This window comes from Theropithecus gelada, chromosome 4, assembly GCF_003255815.1.
Source record: "Theropithecus gelada isolate Dixy chromosome 4, Tgel_1.0, whole genome shotgun sequence".
NCBI classification, from domain to species: domain Eukaryota; kingdom Metazoa; phylum Chordata; class Mammalia; order Primates; family Cercopithecidae; genus Theropithecus; species Theropithecus gelada.
Window position 1 is genome coordinate 156,948,509 of NC_037671.1, and position 24,783 is coordinate 156,973,291.

At 36.7% G+C, this 24,783-nt stretch overlaps 1 protein-coding gene across 1 annotated transcript in view; it reads right to left on the bottom strand.

The window, feature by feature from the left end:
• Nucleotides 1–13,905: 13,905 nt before the first annotated feature.
• MOXD1 (monooxygenase DBH like 1) overlaps nucleotides 13,906–24,783 on the bottom strand; it is a 108,072-nt gene continuing 97,194 nt past the window's right edge. The window contains exons 11-12 of the mRNA XM_025384125.1: nucleotides 15,634–15,802; nucleotides 13,906–15,163 (exon numbers count right to left, since the gene is read on the bottom strand). Coding sequence (XP_025239910.1) covers nucleotides 14,999–15,163; nucleotides 15,634–15,802 — 334 coding nt within the window. The 3' untranslated portion in view covers nucleotides 13,906–14,998. The remainder of the gene's footprint in view (nucleotides 15,164–15,633; nucleotides 15,803–24,783) is intronic.

Genomic DNA, 24,783 nt, shown 5'->3' on the forward strand with positions numbered 1-24,783 from the left:
AGAAGCAATTTGACTTTTCATCTAATAATTCATGCAAGAGATGCATTTATTCAACAAATGTCTGTTGAGCACCTTCTCTGAACCTGGTAGTATGTTAGGACCAAGTGAGACGACAATAAACAAGATAGATGTAATTGATGTCTTTGTAAAATTTATAGGCCAGAGACCATAGAAAATATAGAGGGGATATACAGAGATGAAACCTATGAAAAATGTGAGTGCCTGATGCTATCAGGGAATAGATGAAGAGTGCCGGGAACAGTCTCCTGGAGGAAAGGACTTCTACTGCTGGCCCCTTCTGCTTGTGTATCCGGTGTCCTATGGCTAGGACCAATCTGGCTTAGCCTTTGGCTTTCTGCTCTTCTTTGGCTCTGCACTCTCCTGATCTTAGTGTTGCTTTTAAACCAGGCCCTATCAAATGGGTGGAATCTTTGTATTCCTGCCCTGGACCCAAGGAACCCCATTAACCAGGTAGATAAACTTTCCCCTTCTTTTATGAAAAGAGGAAGAATTCCAGTGGAAACCAAGTCATTTCAGATATTAAGCCATATGAGCTTTTTGACATGCAAGCTTATCAGTTTCATGAATATTAATTTAGGATGCTACACATTGGCACCTAGAAGTCTGAAATGAGGAGACAGAGCTGAGATTATAGGAAAGCCAAGGCTGATAGGATTCACAGGAAGAGTATGAGAGAGGAGATAGATGCACGGAGAGAAAATTCCAGGAGTTTTCCTCATTAGGTATTCAGTTGACTACGAATCATTTCATATGGAAGCCAGGGAGAAAACCACCTGAAAGGACTAGAGGAAACAGTGCCTGGAAGTCACACAAGCTGAGAATAATGCTAGCGCCTGTTCACAACAGCCAGAGTGGAAATCTCGCAATTTATCAGGTAGAATACTGAGATGAGTTTTGCTTCAGTGGTGGGAAACAATTAACCCTAGACTAAATGCTACAATTTTCACCAACAAAGCATAAAAGTAGATTTGAGGATTAAACTGTTTCCAAGTAACTTGAGTGTTCCAGAATAAAGTTCAAGAATATTTATAGTAATATAAAAACATCTGGCAACCAACATGGTAAATCTTTAAATGTCTGGCATTCAGTTAAAAATTACTGCAAAGAAGCAGGAAAATAGAGTCCATAATGAGAGAAAAAAAGTCAGTCAGTTGAAACTGATGTAAAGATGTCAAGGTGATCGAATTAGTAGACAAGGGCATTATAATAGTTATTATAATATTTATAATATTATAATATAACATATTTCATATGTTAAAGACACTAGCAGAAAGACACTAGGAGAAAGATTGGGCATGGTAAAGAGAAACATAGACGATATTTTAAAATTCAGTTAAAATTTGTAAAAATAAAAATTACAATGTTTTTGATGAAAACCACACTGGATGGGTATACTTCCTGGTGATATTGCTGGAGAAAAGATTGAATTTAAAGACAGCTATAAAGACTTTGCAAAATGAAACACAGTGAGAAAAAAGACAAAACAAATAAATAAAACACCACTTAAGTATGCAACAATGTCAAGGTGCCAAAGGTATTAATTGGAATCTCTGAAGGAGGAGGATGGCTTTAGAAAAAAAACCTGAAAAAAATCATAGCCAAAATTTTCCAAATATAATGAAAAATATAAAACCTTGATCTGGGAACCTCGAGCACAAGAAACATGAAAAAAGTTACAACAGAGCATATCATAATCCAATTGTTTCATACTAATGGTCAATAGAAAGCAGAGAAAATACCCATTACATGCAAAAGAATAAAGATAATGATGACAAAATATTTTTATCAGAAACAATACAAAAGAGTAATATCTTTAAAACACTGAAAGAAAAAAACTGTGTCTAGAATTTGCTACCTGGCAAATATATTTTTCAAAAATAAGGTGAAGTAAAGATTTTTTAGAATACAAAAGCCAAAAGAATTTATTACTAGTGGACTTTCACTACAAGAAATGTTAAAGGAAGTCTGACAAGCAGAAGGAAAATGATACCAGATAGAAACCTGGATCCTGCACAAAGGGATGAAGATCATCACATAGTTGCTAATTGCATGAATTAAAATAAAGGCTTTTGCATATTATTTAAGTTTATTTACAGATAATACACCTTAAAGCAAAAATATGTGTCATGGGGCTTATAACACATGAAGAAGTAAAATATATGACAAAAATATCAAGAAGATATGAAGAGAAGAAATGGAAGTTACTGTTGTAAGTTTTTGTGTGTAAAATAGTAAAATATGACTTGTAGGTAGACTGTGATAAGTTAAAGTTACACATTCTGAACCCTTCAACAACCACTAAAATAACACAACTAAGAATCACAGTCAGCCAACAAAGGAAATAAAATGGAACTATACATAACACTCAATCCAAAATAAAGCAGAAAAGAGAACAAAGGACGAACATACCAAATAGAAAACAAGATGATAAATTATAACCCAACCATATCAATAATTGTATTAAATATAAATGGCCTAAATACCCCCAATTAAGGAACAAGTTACCAGATTATCTTTTTAAGAAAATCAAGACCCAACTATGTACTGCCCCAAAGAAATTCACTTTAAATACGAAGATAGAAATCAGTTAAAAGGATTGAAAAATATATAGCACTATTCGATATCAACTTACTACATGAAAGTTATTTTGTTATGAACAGGTGGCAGCCTGTTCATAATTGTAAGACAGATGAAAAGAAAACTTTATTTTGTTAGCATATAATCACATTTTATAGCATCTACTAAAAGAAATGAAGCTCCTAAATTGGCGAGCAGCAGTTTACATTGTTGATTCCAGTCACCAAGAGAAAACACTGTTACTCCTTTGTCCCAATACATACTGATAGAATTCTTCAAATGATGCTTAAGTTGGTAAGAAAGACAATTTCTATAGAAACTGAGAAGATCTGGTCTTTCTTTGGAAAACTGTTCTTTAGAAGTTCCATCAACCCTAGCAGTGACACTGGGATGCAGGAGCAGCCTTAGGGAATCCGGAGTGACCCTCGAAGTTCCAGCCAAGGTGGGTCAAAGGCAGGAAAGGCAGCTCAAAGGGCTCCACTGATAAAAAGACACCAGCAGCTTCTGTCCTCAGTGTGAGTGCAGTTGACCCTGAGCTGCAGCCGAGCTAACTAACATTCTAGATTATGTTTCCTAACTCTCACCCTGAAATGAAACACCCTCCTAACACCTTGTGCTTTTCCACTGAGAACAGATCATAATTCTAATAAATTATTTGTGTGATTTTTTCCCAACATATACATAGTGAATTATTTTTACTTTCATTATTTAAAAAATATGCATGTGTACTTTTTATTTTGGAATAGTTTCTCACAAGAAGTTGAAAAATTAATACAGATAACTCTTGAGTATCCTTCTCTAGCTTCCCCTCATAATAACATATTAAAAGCAATTAAAATGACATTGGTACAATAAAATTAAACTACAGACCATATTTTGATTTCATTAGTATTTGCATGTACTATTGTGGTGGGGGCAGGAGGCAGTGTAGGTTACATAATTCTATGAAATGTTATCACCTAAAACACAGTCATGTAACTAGCACTACAGTCAAGATATAGAACTCTTCCACTATGTAGGGTCCTCCAGTTCCCCTGATTTCTTTCTGTGTCCTGATCAAAAATCACAGAATGAGTCAGGCACTGTGGCTCATGTCTGTAATCCCAGCACTTTGGGAGGCCAAGGCAGGAGGATTACTTGAGGCCGGGAGTTCTAGACCAGCCTGAACAACATAGTAAGACCCTATCTCTACAAATTTTTTTTTTTTTTTTTAGTTGATGGGCATGGTGACATTCACCTGTAGTCCCAGCTACTCAGGAGGCTGAGGTAGGAGGATCACATGAACCCAGGAGGTTGAGTCGAGGCTGCAGCGAGCTTTGATTGTGCCACTTCACTCCAGCCTTGGTGATAGAGCGAGATCCTGTCTCTATTTAAAACAATAAAAAAAAAACACAGAGTGCCTTGACCTCTCTGTGGCACAGACAGTTGCAGGTTTTTCCCAGCAGGTTTGAACCTGAATCAGAGCCTTGAACATTTTCAGATACTGACTTCAGGCACTGAAAGGTATCTAGGTTGTTGCCCAAAGAAACTGGTCCTGGCTCTGAGCCAACTTCCTTTAATGTTCATATAAGCTCCCTACCCTGACCCCCTTGCTACAGACATACCCAGGCAGAACACTCCCTTTTTCTCACCGTATGTAAGCAGGTTCCCTTAATAAATGCTTTGCACTGATCACTGAGCGTTTAGTGCTTCTCTTTTTTTTTTTTTTTTTTTTTTTTGAGACGGAGTCTCACTCTGTCACCCAGGCTGGAGTGCGGTGGCCGGATCTCTGCTCACTGCAAGCTCCGCCTCCCGGGTTTACGCCATTTTCCTGGCTCAGCCTCCCGAGTAGCTGGGACTACAGGCGCTCGCCACCTCGCCCGGCTAGTTTTTTGTATTTTTTTAGTAGAGACGGGGTTTCACCGTGTTAGCCAGGATGGTCTCGATCTCCTGACCTCGTGATCCGCCCGTCTCGGCCTCCCAAAGTGCTGGGATTACAAGTGCTTCTTTCTTTGGAACCCCAACCAGCCCCTTCTCTGGACAGTTTGGGGCTCTCCCTTGTGGGAACTCCCCAGCACTGCTTCTGGGAAGATGCCAGCTGTGGGTTCAACAGGACAAGACACTACCACAAAGAGACTTCCTCATTTTATTTCTTTATAATCAAACCCTAGCCCAACCTAGTCCCTGGCAACTACTCGTATGTTCTTCTTGGCTATATTTTGTCACTGTGATAACATTATACAAATGGAATCATATCTTATGTAACCTATTGAGATTGTCTTTTTCATTTAGTGTAATGCCATTGAGAACTATCCAAGTTGTTTTTTGTGTCAATGGTTCATTCATTTTTTATTGCTGAGTAATATTTCATTGGTTGCATGTACTCCAGTTTGTTTATCCATTCATCCATTGAAGAACATCTGGTTGGTTACCAGCTTTCAGCTATTATTTTAAAAGCTGCTATGAGGATTCATAAAGGTTTATATATGAACATAAGGTTTCACTTCTCTAGTGTAAATACTCAGGGGTATGATGGCTGTGTTGTACAGTAAATATATGCTTAATTTTATAAGGTACTGCAAACCTTATTTCAAAGTGGCTGTACTATTTTATATCCCCACCTGCAATGTGTGAGAAATCTACAAATTACTACTTCATGTCCTCATCAGCATTTTACAGTTTTTTATTTGTTTGTTTTAGTTATTCTGGTATATGTATAGTAGTAGTTGTGTGATTATTGTTCATTATTTTTCTCTCCAACGATGCTGTCAGGTCTAGAAGGTCAGAAAATGTGTATTATTTATGGCCTGGCAAACACTGACATTCAATAAATATGTACCATCTAGCTGAGGGAGTGCAAATAAAAGACAGGGAAATGAATGGAGAAATGGAGCAGTAGAAAGGAAGGGTGGGGAGGAAACAAGGAAGAAAGAAAGACTGGTGAGGAATCTGTGGGTGTGGGGCCACAGGGTTTGCTCACATTCTAGGCTGCTGCTCTGTCTGTGAGACCAGACTGCTGGGCCCTACAGGAATGATGTGTTTCTGTAGCTGCCTGGGCATCTGCCCACACAATGGGACTTACATTCTTTAAAACCAAATAAGGATCTCAATGATATGTCACCTCTTCTGTTCTTTGGTAAAGTCACACCTACCACCAAAAGGGAGAAGAAGCATCTCTTATGTCTTATCCCATAATCTTGCTGCTTAATCAAGTCCATCTCTAGTTGCAGAAGACTGAAAGAAAATGTTTCTCTTGTGTATGGGGGTAGGGGAGAAGGGCATTTTAAAATCTGAATTCTGTTTACCCTCTTGTTAATTCATGGACTCTCATTTTACACTGGAATAAATATTTTGCTGCTTTTATGGATACCAAGAGAGAATCATTGAATGCAAATCATCTTGAAAATCTTGGATGTGCAGCTTATGCACGAATATAGTGCTAGCATAACAAAAGGGAGAGGAAATTGTCTTAAACTCCTTTTCAGCACCCATTGCCTTTGCAGCCAGTCGGGTTCATTTTTCCCCCGGAGTATGCCATCCAGTTCATTGCCTCCAGCCTTCCTATCTTCACCACATTCCCATTGTACTTCTTCTCTCTCAGGAAGAAATAACACTAAGATGTAATGTGTTACCTTTCCCATTACCAAATAATGATGATCTACTTTTGGAATTTCAAGTAGCAGCCTGAAATGAGCACGGGTTTATCATCTATCCTGCAGGCTTCTGAGTTCATGAAGCTAAATCACATGAATGGTTATCGATTTTAACAAAGTGAACCCTGCCTGTAAGACATAGCCTCGAGCTAGTCTTATAGTTCTGTTTACTGTGTTTTTCTACCAGCAATAAGATGGCCCATGAAACGGGTTTATATGGGAAAGCTTGATTTATTTAATCTGACATTACATGCTCTATATCACATTGATACAAAACACTCTAAATTCATATTTTTAAGAGCTATAAAAAGCATATTTATGCTAAGCCCCACTTAGCCTATTGGGCTTTTGGCAATGTACTGTTTAAAAGAAATTTTAAAAACATCCTTGGAGATTATCCAAAACTACACAATTTCATAGCGATTCAACTAATATTTATAATAAAATCACTCTATGCAATTGACTGTGCTAAAAACATTACAGGGGTTGAAAAGAGAAACGTGAAAGCTTTTTGGTTAAATCACATTAGATAGTCTAATATGCATACATTTTTAAATAACTATTTTAAAATGATTTTTTTAATTAATATTTTATTCTAGCTTCTTCATTGTACTCGGCTCAACTTTAAATCAATCCTTTGTTCATTGTAATGAAGTAAGACAAAGATTTAACGTCAGTTCTTCACATGAGAGTAAGTACTAAAGGTACTATTAGCTGGAGACTAAGCATTGTATAACAATTCCAAGTGTTTTTCTGTAGATATGCAAAATTAACTATGGTACAGAATCAAGATTCGCCTTTTTCACAGACCCTATGCTCACTAATCCCACCTTTCCCTTTCACTCCTGCAGGTAGAGTGCTCAGAATAATAATTTATAAATTAGGTAGAGTCGAATCAATCCAAATAATATAAAATAATATTCTTATTGGAGATGCAAACATATCTTACTTAAAGAAAGATCTTTTAAATTATTGGATGTAAATAAATTCTTCTATATTTAGAAGAATTCTTCCACTTAAACAATTTTTTTAATTCCTCCCTTTTTTTTCCTACAAAGTGCATTCTCACCACTGCTCACAATCAGCTTAAGCACTTCTCAAGTTGTTATTAAAGAGTATATCTTCTTAAAATAACTAATATTTCTAATACAGAAGAATTCATATCTTTTCTATATTTTCTATTATATAGAAAATATGATAGTTCTAAAAATACCACTAACATTGAGAACAAATACAATACTTAATTGAACACAATATATATGTCAAAGATTATGACAAGTAAATATGTACACTATATGTGAAAAGAAATTATGCCCCATGGCCACCAGAACTGATGCTGTATCAGCTAAGTAAAGAGGACTCATAAATGAGACTTAAAAAAAATGTATAACTATAGTCTGTGTTTTCTTCACTAGATTTTATCATTAGCTTTCTTGTTCACTCATGTATTTCAAGTATGTAGCAGACTGGTTCAAGGGTGAATGATTGATGAAAAGTTAAAATTATTTAAATGCTGCATATGGATTTCCTGCAGAATCCATATGTATAACCACATGTCAATTAAGCAAAGAACAGACTGTAGGAAATCTCTGTTAACGATAAAAAAAATGGAAGATTTTAAAAGAAGGAAAGGGAAAAGTTCTCTGTCTAATTAGAAATCACCAAATAAGAGGAGAAAGCTGGCAACTTCCAGAGAGGGCTTTCAAGAAATGCATTGCTCATTTCTCCAAGTGCACTGCACATAGACAGCTCCTGACTGGGAAAAGGAAATTGTCATAGTCTACTCCAAACCCTATGATTTTGTCATTTGGAGACAATGGAGTATTAAAGAACACAGTTCTTCATACGAGGACTAAATGGTCTATGGAAAGCAATTCCATTCTTGCAATTCCAGTATCCCATCTGAGTGGTATCCCATGGTGCTTCTGACTCTAGCAAGATTAGCAAATGACTAGGCAAGTTTATTGCAGAATCCTCATTTGGCCTGGGAAATTAATTACAGGGAGCCAGCGATGTAAATGCAGGAAATGCAGGGAGTACTAAGGGAAAAAAATTCCTTCACTTTTTCTGTCTATAAAGTACATTCTCACCACTGCTCACAATAGGCACTTCCTCAAGCTGTTATTAAAATAAAGAAGTATATCTTCTTAAAATAACTAATGGGCTACATAATTAAAAGATTAGCAAAAAAAAAAACTGCTTAAAATGATTAGATTAGAATTAATACTGGAAATTAAATTTAAAAACTAAAAATTGAAGATAAAAGAACAAGAAGTTAAAAATCTAAGCACAGTAGTCTCAAAATAGAAGGTGAAGTATAAAATGCAAGCTACAACAAACTAACAATTTGGGAAATTTCAAAAGAGGCTTAGAATCATTACAGTAAAAGGTTAGGAGACTTAAGGTTGATCTTAGAGCTCAACCCTCAAGAAGAATTATTTTTAAATTATTTAAAGGCTGCATATGGACTTTCCTGCAAAACCCATCTGTACAACCACATGTCACTTAAGCAAAGAACAGACATTAGGAAATCTCTGTTAACCATAAAAACGGGAGATTTAAAAATCTTTAAGAAGCTTAAGGTAATATGAATTTAGAATTAGCAAAAACATAAAGGCAATAGGCAAAGAAGTAGGTAGGCTGGGAAGGGCCGGGGCGGGTCCTTTGAGAAGTGTAACACCTCCAAGCCAACGCTGGCAGGATTGATACCAGATATGCAGTAAGCCGTCTAATGGCTGTAAGGGAGAAACACATCCCTTGTTGAATACATAAGGTCCCCCTCTCCCCTTTATTTCCCATGTGTTCTTTGTGATGGCATTATTTTGATTAGCAATATTTAATGGATTATTAAAAAATAAGAGGGAAACTTGTGTAATTCACGCTTTCATTTTACATTTGTATATTATTCCCCCCAAATTCCTTTTTGTCACATTATATCAATTCCACAACAAATATTAAAGAAACTGGAAAAGAAATGGCATTATTAAATAAACCTTAGATTGAGGCCATAGAGTCCTCATGCTATTGTTAATCAAAGGACAATGAAGGGAACCCTACAAAACAGCTTTCATTAAAAGTTGCTTTTTTGCCGGGCGCGGTGGCCCACGCCTGTAATCCCAGCACTTTGGGAGGCCGAGGCGGGCGGATCACGAGGTCAGGAGATCGAGACCATCCTGGCTAACACGGTGAAACCCTGTCTCTACTAAAAAAATGCAAAAAAATTAGCCAGGCGTGGTAGTGGGAGCCTGTAGTCCCAGCTACTCAGGAGGCTGAGGCAGGAGAATGGCGTGAACCCAAGAGGCGGAGTTTGCAGTGAGCAGAGATCCAGCCAAGGCACTCCAGCCAATACTCTGTCTCAAAAAAAAAAAAAAAAAGTTGCCTTTTTAACATAAGGTCTTCCTTATGGTAAAACAATTTAGCAACATCAAGATGACCCAACAAGTCACTGCATATATTTTGTTCTTTGTGATGGACGACCTTTAGAAAGTGAAAAAGCTGTGACTGGTCAGAGAGTCACTTAGAACTCATCTGATGAATTTTGTTTTTTAATTCGTCTGCTTTCATTGTTGGGAAATAAGGCAGGATTTTGAAATTTAGGATTCTCTTAAAGAATAAAATTACTTGTGAAATAAAGGTAGTCTGTACCTATAGGTCTGAAATGTTCCAAAGACATGCAGCCTTGTCAACATTTCTTAAATACCTTATTGATGTCAAATAATTCATTTTAGCATTTTCCTTTAGAAAATGGTAAATTGTTTTTTCATTTTTTTCTGTAAGTTGTACCACTCTAGATTAATAAAAAGCAGAGGGCCAGGCACAATGGCTCAAGTCTATAATCCCAGCACTTTGGGAGGCCGAGGAGGATAGATTGCTTGAGCTCAGGAGTTTGAGATGAGCCTGGGCAACATGGGGAGACCCTGTCTTTACCAAAAACAGAAAAAAAAAAAAATAACCAGACATGGTGGTGCACAACTGTGGTCCCAGCTACTCAGGTGGCTGTGGTGGGAGGATTGCTTGAGTCCTTTCTCTTAGTAATAATAATAATAATAATAATAATAATAATAATAATAGAGGATATGTTTGTTTATTGGCAAAATAGCACAGCAAATAAGGAATAGACCATGAACCTAAGTGACAGGCTTATGTCTGTTGGGCTATGTTTTATAGTTGCCCATGAACAGTTTGGAAGTTTCCAAGAACTTGTTAAAGAAACCTGGACATGCTCTGCTCAGAAAGTTGTGTGCCCCAGAGTGTGTTCCTTTGGGAACATTGCTCACCCACAACAGGGGTTTGGTGAAATGAGTTTGAGAAATGTTCCATACTATATAACTCTTCTTGGACTTTCAAATGCACATCATTATATTTAAGACAGAGACGTCATGCAGTAAGCCTGTTTAAGTTTGTAACAGTGTTCCATGACTCTTCATATTTTCCATGGATCACAGCTCCGGCCTGGGGAGTAATGGATGCTGCCATGAGCCTGTTCAATTGACCATTTTCTACTCATGAAATACCGGTTTGACGATGTCGGATTTAGATACAACTGTCAGTTAAAGTCTTGTAGGGCTAAGATGATCAAAATGATATAAACTAAGTTCATAGTCCAAATAATCTACGGAGAAAGGATGGTCCATGATGATGATGTAAGCTTTCCGTAAAGCTAAATTTATTCAGTTTGAATAACTGATATTTATTTTGAATCCTTCCAATTTGTAAAATGAAATGTTGGTGATAGGAGGGTTAGTGTACTCAGCTATGGGGCTTCATCACAATTGTAAGCCCAACACTGTAGTACAGAGCATGATTCAACATAAACTCGATACAATTTGTTGATTTATTAAATAAATAATAACTATTCTGTTTAGTATCCTATTTTGCCAAACATATAGTTGACAACCCTATGTTGGTTTGATCATTGTTTTTAAAACTCAAAACTCTTGGAATCATGTGAGTAGATGAAAGTCAATTTTACTGAAAATATATATTGCAGCAGAGATGGCTTTCCTTCTGTAGTGTTGTCATTCTACAGGTACCCAGAGAGAGATGACATTCTTAGCCCCTCTTGCATTTCAATGAGACCATGTGATTTATTTTAACCAACATGGTGAAAGTGGAATTGATTTTTGCCCTTTCCAGATCAGGTCCTTCTCTATTAGCAGGCTGAATGCAGATGACCCTGAGGCCCTAGGAATGATAAGGCCACAGGATCCTGGGTCCCGGAACCACCACAAGAAGGAAAGCCAGTGACCAAATGAATCACACACATTGAGCAATTAATTGAATACAAAATAAACTTCATTGTGTTAAAGCATTGATATTTTGGAATTTGTTTCAGAAACTAGTGTTACCTAACATCTATATCTCCATCTATATATGAATACACACACACACCTTCACGGACATATACTAGAAGCATATGCACATAAAAGTTAGAAGTGGGGAATAGAATTAACATATTTTATTTATTTATATTTATTAACAGGTTTTATTTATTCTCTGGGCAATAGGATTAACAGATTTTATTATTTAAAAAATTATCATACTTGTCTAAATTTTCTTTAACAAATGGGCATTATTACACATTAGGTTTATAATTAGAGGGACAGCAGATTTCCAGCCTGCAACACCTCTTCCTTTTCTTTTTTTCTTTTTTTAGTTTTTGGGATTTTTCCTCATTCTCTGGGTCCCTCAAGTCCTCTGTTTTTTGGTTCGTTCGTTCCTTCCTTCCTTCCTTCCTTCCTTTCTTCCTTCCCTCCTTCCTTCCTTCCTCCCTCCCTCTCTCCCTCCCTCCCACTTTCCTTCCTTCCTTCCTTCCTTCCTTCCTTCCTTCCTTCCTTCCTTCCTTCCTTCCTTCCTTCCTTCCTTCCTTCCTTCCTTCCTTCTTTCTTTCTTTCTTTCTTTCTTTCTTTCTTTCTTTCTTTCTTTCAGGGGCATCTGAGGAGTAAGCACCATCCACTCTCTCTCTTTACCACCTCAAAATGTAGGAATACTGCATAGGGAAGAAAACCTACCTGGATCATTGTGCTGTAGCTGGATGCTTCATGATATGTTTTGCGTTTCTAGCTTTTTATTCTGAAATAATTTCAAACTTAAAAAACTGTGACAATAGCACAAAGAAATCTTATGTTCTCCAACCAGACTCACCCATTATTATCATTTCACATGTCTCTCTCTGTAGATAAATAGACAAATGCCAGATAGATAGATGATAGATAGATAGATACATAGATAGATAGATAGATAGATAGATAGATAGATAGATAGATAGATAGATAGATATTTTTCCAAACCATTTGAAAATAAGTTAATCTGGCAATATTTCTTCAAAATTCTTGAAATATGCAATGATTATTTCTGTAATTCTACTTATTATGACCTAAATGTAAGAAAATACTTAGGGATATAAAAAAGTTTTAATTTCAAAGCTGTTAAATCAGCAATACTTATATTAAAAATTGAAATGACTTTGATACCCAATAGTGAGTTTAGCTGAGCAAATTATACATAGCCATTACATACTGCTTCCAAATGTCCTTCTGTTTGCAAACCATCATTGGCCTCTGGAGCCATTAGGACAAAGTCCAAAGCTATTAATATGTCTACCTTTATTGACTACATCACTCTTATCACTGCTAGGACTCCTTTGATTCTGCCTGAGCCCCCTTCAGAAAAAAAAAAAAAAAAAAAAAAAAGATCACCTAGTATACCTTCAATTTCACATGGCACTGATGAATATTGGTTTCACCAGATATGTCTTCTCCACACTCTCTGAACCTAAGGATCCAACCAGGGACCGTCGTACATGGAGACTCCATTCTCCCCGAAGTCTCAGGGACTTGTGCCTGACAGCCTAGGCGTCAGGAGATGCTATTTAATCCAGGAAAGCAATTAAAAGCCTCTCTGAAAAAAGTGTAATAAAAAACCTGGCTATTCAGGAAGGTGTGCTCAACATAAGATCAAACAACTTAGAATATAATCAGGATTCTATAGAACTTACAACAGATAACCTATCCTAATTTGAAACAGAGTCTATTCCTTGAAATCACGTGTATTCATGAGAATTTCCAGAAGAATAATGTCAACTTTCTTCTTAGTAACATCAGTGGAACAGATTCCCTGGCCTGGCTCCATAAATGTAAGATTCCAAAGCTATTTACCTTCTTCTAGCTGGTATGTTCACCTTGCTTACCAAGAACAAATATAATATTACAGAATATTTGTTCTTGGTAATAACAAATATAATATTACAGAATCTCAAGAGGAAATCATTTGACTTTGATACATCAAATTCAGAAATTCTGAAGTAAAAATCAACATAAAATTTCAAATAGGGAGCATTTGGAATTATATTTCTCATATAAATATTTGAATGGAAAATCATAGAATGTGAAATAGCACTTACAAAATAAAACAAAAAGAAATAAAGTAAATTCAAAAATATACCTCATAAATATTAAAAACATTTAATCAAATGTACAAGTTCTAAGAATCAAGAAGGAAATACTCTGAAACATATTTATTTAAAAGGCAATATGGTTTGTGTTGAAGACATTGTGGGGCAAAAAGGGCTTCAAAATGGAATGGAAAATGCAACATTCTTAATTGACTTTTACTGTCAATGCTAGGACTGAATCACTTATTTTTCTTAAGAAGTGTATAAAATACCACACAAAAATGTAATTTCATTTAGTTTATTAATATGATCCAAACAGATTTAGCTTAAGAGATGAGGACAGGACATAAAAAAAGATTTGACTGAGTTATATAAAGAAAACCAAAAGAGTGACAAGATTTTCAACTGCTGACGATTTTAAGTCATTTATTAACTAATATAAAAATAAATCTACAGTAGAACCATGACTTAAATGGAGCCAGTATGTGGTACATGTGTCACCCAACAATCAGCAAGGAATATTCAGAGAACTTATACCCTTCTGGACTGGCTCACACGGTTTGTCTTTGACCTGGAACCTTATACAAGTCCCCTCACAGCACTGGGTTTGCAGTCAGCTACTTTTTTTCTCTTCAGCCTATAATCAGTTATTAATGCATACCATTTCTGTGTTTCCCACAGCCTCTTTCTTTTCAGATAGTGACAGAGTGCTAGGAAAAACTCATCTGGCCAGTACTAAACAGGGAAGGTGAAAAAAAGTACTTTAAGATGGGTGTGGGGTCATTTGGGGTACCAACAGACTCAGATAAACAAGGGAACCAGAGTGGGCATCAACAAAAAGCATTGAGGTAAGGGGCCCAGTGGTAGTTCACAGAAAAGACCAGAACTGGACAATGTTAAAGACAGGAAGAACGGTGTTACACTTGAAAAGTCATACTAGAACAACAAGAAAGAAGAAGAAAACTGGAATGAACAGTAGTCCCTTTTATATTTTTTTAAAGGAAGGAATTTTTTAAAGAAATACAAAAGTCAAGTCAAAAAGTGAAATAGCAACAATAAGTATTTAAATAAAACGGAATGTAGTAGGAAATAAAGAACATTCCCACATGATGGCCCAATTTTTAAAAATGGTTATCTTAAGTCAGGCCAGTTTTATTTTATTGACCATGCATATGTAACATCAGATATTTCTATGAAAGAGAAGAGAACCTGATTGATGCCTCTCGTGTAACATGGAAAGGAAAAAGGAAGGAGGGAAAAGGGGGAAGAAAAGTCTCCACACTCTTCATGCCCAAAGTGGGCACAGTCTTTAACCTGTACTTCAAATGACAGGTTCAGATCATAGAAAATATTGTCAAGTTCAGCAGAATTTTGATCACAAGCACTTGGTGCTCAGCGTGCAGCTGAGTAGCAGAAGGCACACAAGCAAGTTGACGGAGAAATCTCTGTGCAGGGAAGAGGAAGAAGACGTGCCACACACCAAAGGCTCTGCTTTATAGGGTCTTTCTATATCTGGAGGTAATGCTGTCATTCCTTGAATCTGAAAACGGAAGCACAAAGAATGCAAATGAACATCTGATTTAAAGCAGGGCAGTGACCAAGCATGCTCAGCTGCCCACACTTCTGCAGGGGATAAAGGAGGCACAAGTGGTTACCAAAGGAGTCACACACTGGGGGAGTCAGAAACCTAGGATTTAGGAGGCAACGGAAAAGAGGACCAGGCATGCCTTTGGAAAAGAATACAAAGCAGGCTCTATTGCTTTTTGCAGCACTCATTCCAGCCTGTTCCTGCTCTATCCCAACCTTAGTTTTAGAACTAATGTATCTCTTGAAAGGGGGTAGAATGAGGAGTTTTCAGTCAACCCAAGTAATCACTGAACAAAAATTATCAGACATTAAAAGGCAACTGGACCCCTGGATTTATGGATATTTGTCTTCTCCTTAGGTTTTCCTGTAATAGATTAAGATAAAATGTGTCATCTGGGTTGTCAGAGGTTAAAAAGAGCTTACCGACCACTCGGCATTGTCTGTCTTGGAACATCTCACGTTCACTGGCAGGCTGAGGACCAGCTTGTTAAAGGAGAGACCTTCCTTTTTAGTCCATTTAAACTTATTCATAGCATCCATGAAAGAAAGGTTTTTATATTGCTTGGGGCTTTTGATAATGAAAGGCCAGGTCCTGAATTTAAAAGACACAATTAGTCATATTCAGAACAAATGCATTACATGTTTCCTTTACTTTTCAACATCCTAAAATAGATCTCACACTCACTCATTTTCATACACATAGATAACCTAATGCAAAATGTTAATGAGCTCATCAGCAATTACTAGAAGAAATGTACCAAATAAAATCTTTTTAAAGAATGATATTTATTTTTTTTAGTAGCAGATTGGCAATAATTTTATTTTTAATTTTATATTTTTAAATACAGATGGGGTCTCGCTATGTTGCCCAGGTTGGTCTGGAACTCCCGGGAGCAAACAACCCTCCCACCTCCATCACTCAAAGTGCTGGGATTATAGGTGTGAGCCACCATGCCTGGTCAAAGTTTAAATAATTTTGTCTCAGAAAGCTTCTACGGAGCCTCACAATTCTACACTAATTTGGTTTGGTTCTAGTTAACAAATTAACTGGTAAGTATTCATTTCTGAAGGGTACAATGCTAATGGTGTAATCAAGAAACCTGTAGGTTCCTAAAAGACACTGTGAGAGATGGAAAGTTCAAATCCATACACTATAAAAGCCTGACCCCTGCTGGTTGCTCTGTTTTGGTTTCGCTAAGTGAGAAGATAAATACAACAAAAAACGTGATGCAATCAATGTTTCGAAAATTTTACTCATTTCTCAAAAGAAGACATACATAAGGCCAAAAACATGAAAAAATGCTCCACATCACTAATAATCATCAGAAAAATGCAAATAAAAGCCAGAGTGAGATACCATCTCACCAGTCAGAAGGGCTATTATTAAAACGCAAAAAAATAATTGATAGTGGCAAGGTTGCAGAGAAAAGACAATGCCTATACATTGTTAGTGGGGATATAAATTAGTTCAGTCAACTGTGGAAGTAGTTTGTAGATTTCTCAAAGAACTTAGAACAGAACTACCATTCAACCCAGCAATCCTATTACTAGCTATATATCCAAAGGAAAATAAATAGTTCTACCAAAAAGACCACATGCATTCATTCGTATGTTCATCATAGCACTATTCAGAATAGCAAAGACATGGATAAATAAAATGTGGTATATATACACCATGGAATACTATATAGCCACAAAAAAAGAGAGAAATCATGTCCTTTGCAGCAGCATGGATGCATCTGGAGGCCACCATCCTAAGTGAATTACACAGGAACAGAAAACCAAAAACCACTTGTTCTCACATAGAAGTGGGATCTAATCATTGAGTACACATAGACATAAAGATGGGAAAAACACACATTGGGAGCTACTAGAGAGAGAGAGAGAGAGGGAGACAAGAATTTAAAAACTATCTGTTGGGTGCTAGGCTCACTACCTGGGTGATGAAATCAGTCATACCCCAAACCTCAGTTTCACACAGTATACCACTGTAACAAACCTGAACATGCATCCCTTGAACCTAAAATAAAAGTTGAAATTTTTAAAAGTACTGAGAAAAAAAAAATACTGTATATAGAATTACACTCAGCCTTCATCTGCCACTCAAAAAATCACATGCTAAATATCCAAGAAAGGAGAAAGAAATCACAACAATGACATGAGCAGACAGAAAACGTGACAGAAAAAGTGAAGTGAAAAAGTGAAAGACGTGACTTGCTTGAAAAGATACTTTTCAGGTGTTGTCTTTCATTAAATATAATATTATTGATTCCTGAGAAACGGAAAAGTGTAAGTGTTGGCATATCACAAAATTTTACATTAATCCATGGACCTTGCAGGAAATTATCATGGTGACTAGGAAGTATTTGGCACCCATAACATCCCAAGATGTTCCAGTAATTTCTATAATTACCAAATAATCTCAGCTGAAAAACATACATTAATCTTCACAATTTTTAAATTTATTTATGTCATTTCTCTCTCTCTTTATCTCTCTCTGACATACATAACCCACTCAGGCACATTGAATATCATCTTCTTAAGTAAATTAAACATTCTTTATTAATTTTTTGGATTTACAAAGATAATTTTTAAGTCTAAATTTGAAATTTTTCTTCCATATCTAATCAGTGAGACAATGAGGAAAATAGGTAATATATGCAGATCTTTACATTTTTGGTAACTTCCTTTAATTAGAATGAATATATATCTTTGTTGAGTTTTTAAATGCATAATTTTATACAAAGACCTTAAAGCGAAGCCCCATAAAGTAAGAACAATCAGCATCATATTACATAAACATACCTAGCAATGACCTGAAATCTACAGCATTTGAAAATTAAACATATTGTGACAATTTTATAGAGATACAATCCAGAATTAGTATAAAGCAAAAACTTGACTTGAAAGAAGTTTTTATATTCGCATACAATGTCCTTTTAAACTCTCTAAAAGCTACAGCTATTGATGATTTTAAGTCAATTATTAAAAATAAAATTTACTTTTCAAAAAGATAAAATGCCTAATTTGAAAAAGAGAAAATCAATTTTATAACCAGAGAAATGCTAGGGGAAAATCATCAGTCTGTAACCATCTGAAACACCAACACCACAAGGTGGCACTACAGTCTTTACTATGGTGCTTAGGCGGCCTAAAGCCTCTGGCGCCTGGCTGGTTAGAGTGAATAGTGTGACCATTATACACAGATGAAATCTTAAAAAGCTTTGTTGCTATAATAATTTAGCAAATTGCCTATTACTGAGATTGCCCAACATAAAGTGATACAAGAGGTGTAACCCTATTTGCCGGTTTTTAGAACAGATACGTAGAAAGGCCAAGCCCAGTGGCTCGTATGTTGGAGACACAATGACAGAGGCTGGGTGACCTGGGGATGTGGTCATCAACCTTTCTGAGATGGCATCTTTGTCTCATATTTATCATCTCCTTTCCACTCCTACTAACTTGGTTTAGGTCCGTGTTCTATAATAACTTTATACTAATAAACATCCTACTTGTCATCTCTAGTCTTCTTAGCCTATCCTACACACTTCCAAATTATCTTCTAGAGAAAAAAGCAGACAGAAAAAGTGAATATTTATCCTGAATACTTTTTTTCCAAAAAGACTAAGCTTTAAACCAGAAACAGGTAACCTTAAAGTAGCAAGTATTTCTGCTTTTACTGGGTTTGGGGATTAGTTAGAAATAATTGGGAATGTTACAGAAATAAAAACAGTTATATTTCTTCATATCTTGTCAGTATGTAAATGTCTACCCATACATACATGTAAATGAATGGTATTATATATATATTACTGTAGTTGATAAAAAACAGTGTTACTATTATGCTTTAATATTGATGGGTAATTTTCCTTTGTAAATTCCATCTAAACTCTGAGACATGTTTTTCTAAGAAGATAGCAAAGTTTACTGCAATACACCATGGTAGAGTAATTTTTTTAATATTTAAGTGAAACATAAAGCTATTTATTCTTATAAATTCAAACTGATCAATGGAAATTTTAAAAGTTTAATGATTTTTATACTTGGTCCCCCTGTTTTACATAAACTGAAAAGCAGATGGAGAAAGATAATCTGTGGTTACATTTCTTATCTGAGCCTCTCTGGAATCCTGTTTTAAAAGTTTTATTGCTAGTGTCTTTCTTAGGGTAGTGAAGGAGGAGGAAGGAAGAGAGATGGAAGATCTAACCAAGAAACAGTGTCCATGTACTTATAGCTAAATGAACTATATCAGACTCTCCATCCATCAAGCAAGTAAACATGTGATCAAAAACTAGCAAAAGGAACAAAAATTCCATAACAGACTTCCACTTTTGGCCATGTTGAAGTAACTGACACTAACTTCCTGTAAAAAACTCAAAATTCAACAAACCATATGAAACAGCTGGTTTGGACATTGGAAAATGGCATAGAACTATGATCCCCCAAAGGAAGGAAACAAATAAGGTGTTTGAATATTATGTTCATCCCAGCTTTCTGCCTAGAAGCATTCTCTGGACCAGAATGCAGGAAAGGCGATTTTGAAACAGAAAATGACAATCTCAATAAGTTAAGGAGATGAAAACCAGAGTTAAGGGAGTCTGAAGAAGCTTATGTATTCAAGGTAGACTATTGCAGAGGAAAAATCTGTATAAGGATCCTCTGAATCAGTAACTAAGCAATAAGTCAACTATATTTAGGGTAAAATCCACAAGACTGGGCAATGAACAACTAGAAGATTGTAACCTAAACAATTCCCAGAGCCTGTATAGAGTTAACAGACATTTGAGCTCAAACTAGCCAGAGTGGAATGTCTCTGTTGACTACACAGAGTAAACATCTGTTCTAGACTCACACTAACAAGGCTCTTTAAAGAAATAAAAACAACCTAGTACTAATTAACACAACATGCATACTGCCCTGTTGTCTATGTCTAGTCAAAAATTATTAAACACATCAACAAGTATGTAAATGTGAATCTAAACCAGAAGAAAAAGTCAGTCAATACTCCAAGATCTTGAAATGACAGAGATTAAAGAATTAGCAGACAAGGATAACTAAACCTTAAAAAAAAAAACATATTAACAAAACATGTGCAAAACTTCTATATTAAAAACCACAAAAAAGTGCTTACAGAAATGAAAGAACAGTAAATAAGTGAAGAGGCATACCATGTTCATAGATTAGAAGACTCAATATTGTTAAGATATTGATTCTCTCAAATTGTCTAGAAATTCAGTATAATCCCAATCAAATACCAGCAGGTGCTTTTTTCAAAATGAAATTGACAAGTTGATTTAAATATATGTATGAAAATAGAATAAACCTAGGCTATCAAAATAATTTTGGGAAAAAATGACAAAGTTTTGGAGGCCTACATTTAAGACTTCCTATAAAACTATAATAATTAAATTTGGTTTCAGAGTAAGACTAAACATATACAGCAATGAAACAGAATAGAAAATCCAGAAAGAACCAATTTATGGACAAATGATTTTCCAGCTAATATTCCAAAGTAATTCAATAGGAGAAAGGTAGTTTTCTTTCATCAAATGGTTCTTGCACAACTTGATATCTATATGAAAAACAATGAACGTTAAATTTACCTCACACTACACACAAAAATGTGTTCAAAATGGATCCACCTAAATGTAAAAGCTAAAACTGTGAACTTTTCAGGGGGAAAAACAAGAGAAAGTCTTCCCTTGGGTAGCCAAAGATTTTTTAAGCAGGATATGAAAAGCACAAAACAAACCAAAAAATGATGAAACAAACTGCAATAAATACAGCTACAAAATGAAAGTCAAACCACAGACTGGGAGAAATGGTCTGTAAACATGCATCCAACAGAGAACTTACATCCAAAGTATAAAGAACTCTTACAACTCAATAATAAAACAAGTAATTAAATTAACAATGAACAAAAATTCTAATAAACAATTAAGAAGAAATACAAAGTTGTCCCTTGGTATCCATGGGGGACTGAGGATAGCAAAATCTGTGATGTTCAAGACATTATATAAAATGGTGTAGTAGTTACATATAACCTATGCACATGCTCCCATCTACTTTAAATTATCTCCGGGTTGCTTATAATAACTAACACAATGTAAATGCTATGTAGGTGGTTATTATGCTGTATTGTTAAGGAATGATGACAATAAAAATATTCTGTACATGTTCAATATAGATGGAATTTTTTCAAACTTGGTTTTATCTGAAGTTGGTTGAATCCATGGATGCAGAATCCATGTTCTGCATCTGAGAAAGCAGAGGGCTGACTGTATATACACACACACACACACACATATTTATTTATACACACACACATATATATACACATATATACACATATATATGTGTGTGTATATATATATAAAACTTTAGGACAATTCTCTGAGTGGCCCTGGACCAATCCGATCCATTCTCATTTTTGCCTGTAGTTTTCAAGAATAACTATAGAATGTGCTGGACATGCAAAAATCTTGAAATAGGAAAGGACTGACTGGAATAGCCCAGATTCTGTTCTAGTACCCCCAATAGGGTTTGAATGTTCATGTCCCTCCAAAACTCATGTTGAAATCTCATCTCCACTGCAGTGTATTAAGAGGTGGGACCTTGAGGAGGTGATCAGGTCAAGAGGGTTCCATGCTCATGAATGGAATTAGTACCCTTACAAAAGAGGCTTGAGGGAACCTTCCAATTGTACCTTCTACCTGTGAGAACACAGCAAGAAGATGCCATCTTGGAGTAGAGAGCAAGCCCTCAGAAGACACTGAAACTGCTGGTGCCTTGATTTTGGACTTCCCCATCTCCACAACAATAAGCAAGAATTTCTGTAGTTTATAAATTACCCAGTTTATAAATTATCCAGTCAATTTATAAATTACCCAGTCTAAGCTATTTTGTTATCACACCCCAAGGTGACTAAGAGACTCCCCCGGAAACAGAGTGTTTCAATTGTTAATTGAATTACTTCAATGCTTTAGCCTTGAATCTCACATTGCCCCGGCATATAAAACCAAGAATGGGCTGCTTTTCAAGCTGCAATGCAACTGGGACATGTACAGTAGAGGTTCCATCTATTCCAGGCAGATTTCCTGAGCTTTGGAGAACTGGCTTACAATAAATTCTAGGATTCTGTTGTTTTCGTGGCCTACGTGTAAGCAATAAACCCATTTAATGTAACTTGTTGTGTATAAGTATGATCTTTCTTACTGGACTCAGACAACCTGCACAGTGAACCTGCTTTACAATAACCAATAAACATGTGAAAGAGGCTCAATATCATTAGTCACAAGGAAAATGGAAAATAAAGCCATAAGAAAATACCACCAATACACATTAAAATGGATAAAATGCAAAATACTGAAAATACAAAATGCTGCCAAGAATATTGAGTAACAGGAGTTCTTACACTTTACTGGTAAGAACGAAAAATAAATCATTTTAAGAACATTTTGAGAGTCTATAGAGTAAACATAAACTTAGCCAACAGTCTCTCAACTGGAATCTGCTTAAGCCTACCGAACTCCCGAGGGCAGGGTCGACCAGCACCACAGCTGCCTGCTGTCTAAGCTGTTTGAGCTCCTAGGAAGAGAAGCAGCAGCCAGCGCTGGGACTTGCAACTGCCTAACATACTAAGCTCTCTGGTTGGGGGAAGGGCGACATCCATCTCTATAGCTCCAGGCTGTACTTTTCCCCTGCTGGAGCCAGAGAGGCTGGATGGCTTGGTCACAAGATTTGTCACCCACAGCCCCACACACTCTGTGGCAGTCTTCCGCCAGAATGCCTCTTCAGACTTGACCCTGACCCGTCCTTCCTCACTGGATGGGGCTTCCCTGGAGGAACTCCAATGACTCCAACTGGAGGCTCAGGGACAGAAGCTGGATCTCCCTAGCCCTGAGCCCCTAGCAGGAGGGGTGGCCGCAGTCCCTGTGGACCAGCAGACTTAGCCTTTCCTCCTGGTAGTTCTGAGGAATCCGGGCAGCCCAGATGAGTGGGTTTTCTCCCAGCAAGGCACACCCCCTCCACCCAAGGACAAAGTGCTTTGTTAAATGAGTCCTGTTCCCTGTGCCACCCAAATGGGTGAGAACCTCCAACAGGGGTTGTCAGACACCCTGTATAGACGTAATCCTACTGGCATCAGGTTGGTGCTCCTTAAGGTCAGAGGTCCCAGAAAAAGGAGCAGGCACTCATCTTTGCTGTTCTCTAGCCTCCTTGAATGACATCTCCAGGTGTGGGAGTAAATCAGATGAATAGGGCCTGCAAACTGCAGCAGCCCTATAGAAGAGGGACCTGACTGTTGAAAGAAAAACAAGCAGGAAACAACAACAGCAGCATGAACGACAACAAAAAAAGCACCCACAAAAATCCCATCCAAGGGTCTGCAACCTCAAAGACCAGAACTAGACAAACTCATGAAGATGAGACAGATTCAATGAAAAAATGCTGAAAATCCAAAAGGCCAGAGTGCCTCTTCTCCTCTAAATGATTGCAACATCTCTCCATCAAGGGCGCAGAAATGGATGGAGGATCAGATGGATGAATTGACAGAAGTAGGCTTCAGAAGATGGGTAATACAAACTATGCTGAACTAAAGGAGTATGTTCTAACCCAATGCAAAGAAGCTAAGAACCTTAGTAAAAGGCTGAGGAACTGCTAACAAGAATAATCAGTTTAGAGAGGAACATAAATGACCTGATGAAGCTGAAAAACACAGCACGAGAATTTCGTGAAGCACACACAAGTATCAACAGTCAAATCAACCAAGCAGAAGAAAAGATATCAGAATTTGAAGACCACCTTGCTGAAATAAGGCATGCAGAGAAGACTAGAGAAAAAAGAATGAAAAGGAATGAACAAAGCATCCAAGAAATATAAGACTTCATAAAAAGACCTAACCTATGACTCATTGGAGTTCCAGAAGGAGATGGGGAAAATGGAAACAAACTGGAAAACATGCTTCGGGATATTATCCAGGAGAACTTTCCCAACCTAAAAGACAGGTCAACATGCAAATCAGGAAATACAGAGAACACCATTAAGATACTCCACGAGAAGATCAACCCCAAGACACATAATCATCAGATACTCCAAGGTCAAAATGGAGGACAAACTGTTAAGGGCAGCCAGAGAGAAAGGCCAGGTCACCTACAAAGGGAAGCCCATCCGACTAACAGTGGACCTCTCAGCAGAAACTCTAAAGCCAGAAGAGATTGGGGGCCAATATTCAATATTCTTAAAGAAACGAATTTTCAACCAAGAATTTCATATCCAGCCAAACTAAGCTTCATAAGTGAAGGAGAAATAAAATCTTTTTTAGATAAGCAAATGCTGAGGGATTTTGACACCACCAGGCCTGCCCTGGAAAAGCTCCTGAAAGAAGCACTAAATATGGAAAGGAAAAACTGGTACCAGCTACAGCGAAAACATACCAAATTGTAAAGACCAATGACACTATGAAGAAACTGCATCAACTAGTGTGTGGAATCACCAAATGACAGCATGATGACAGGATCAAATTCACACATAACAATACTAACCTTAAATGTAAATGGGCTAAAGGCCCCAATT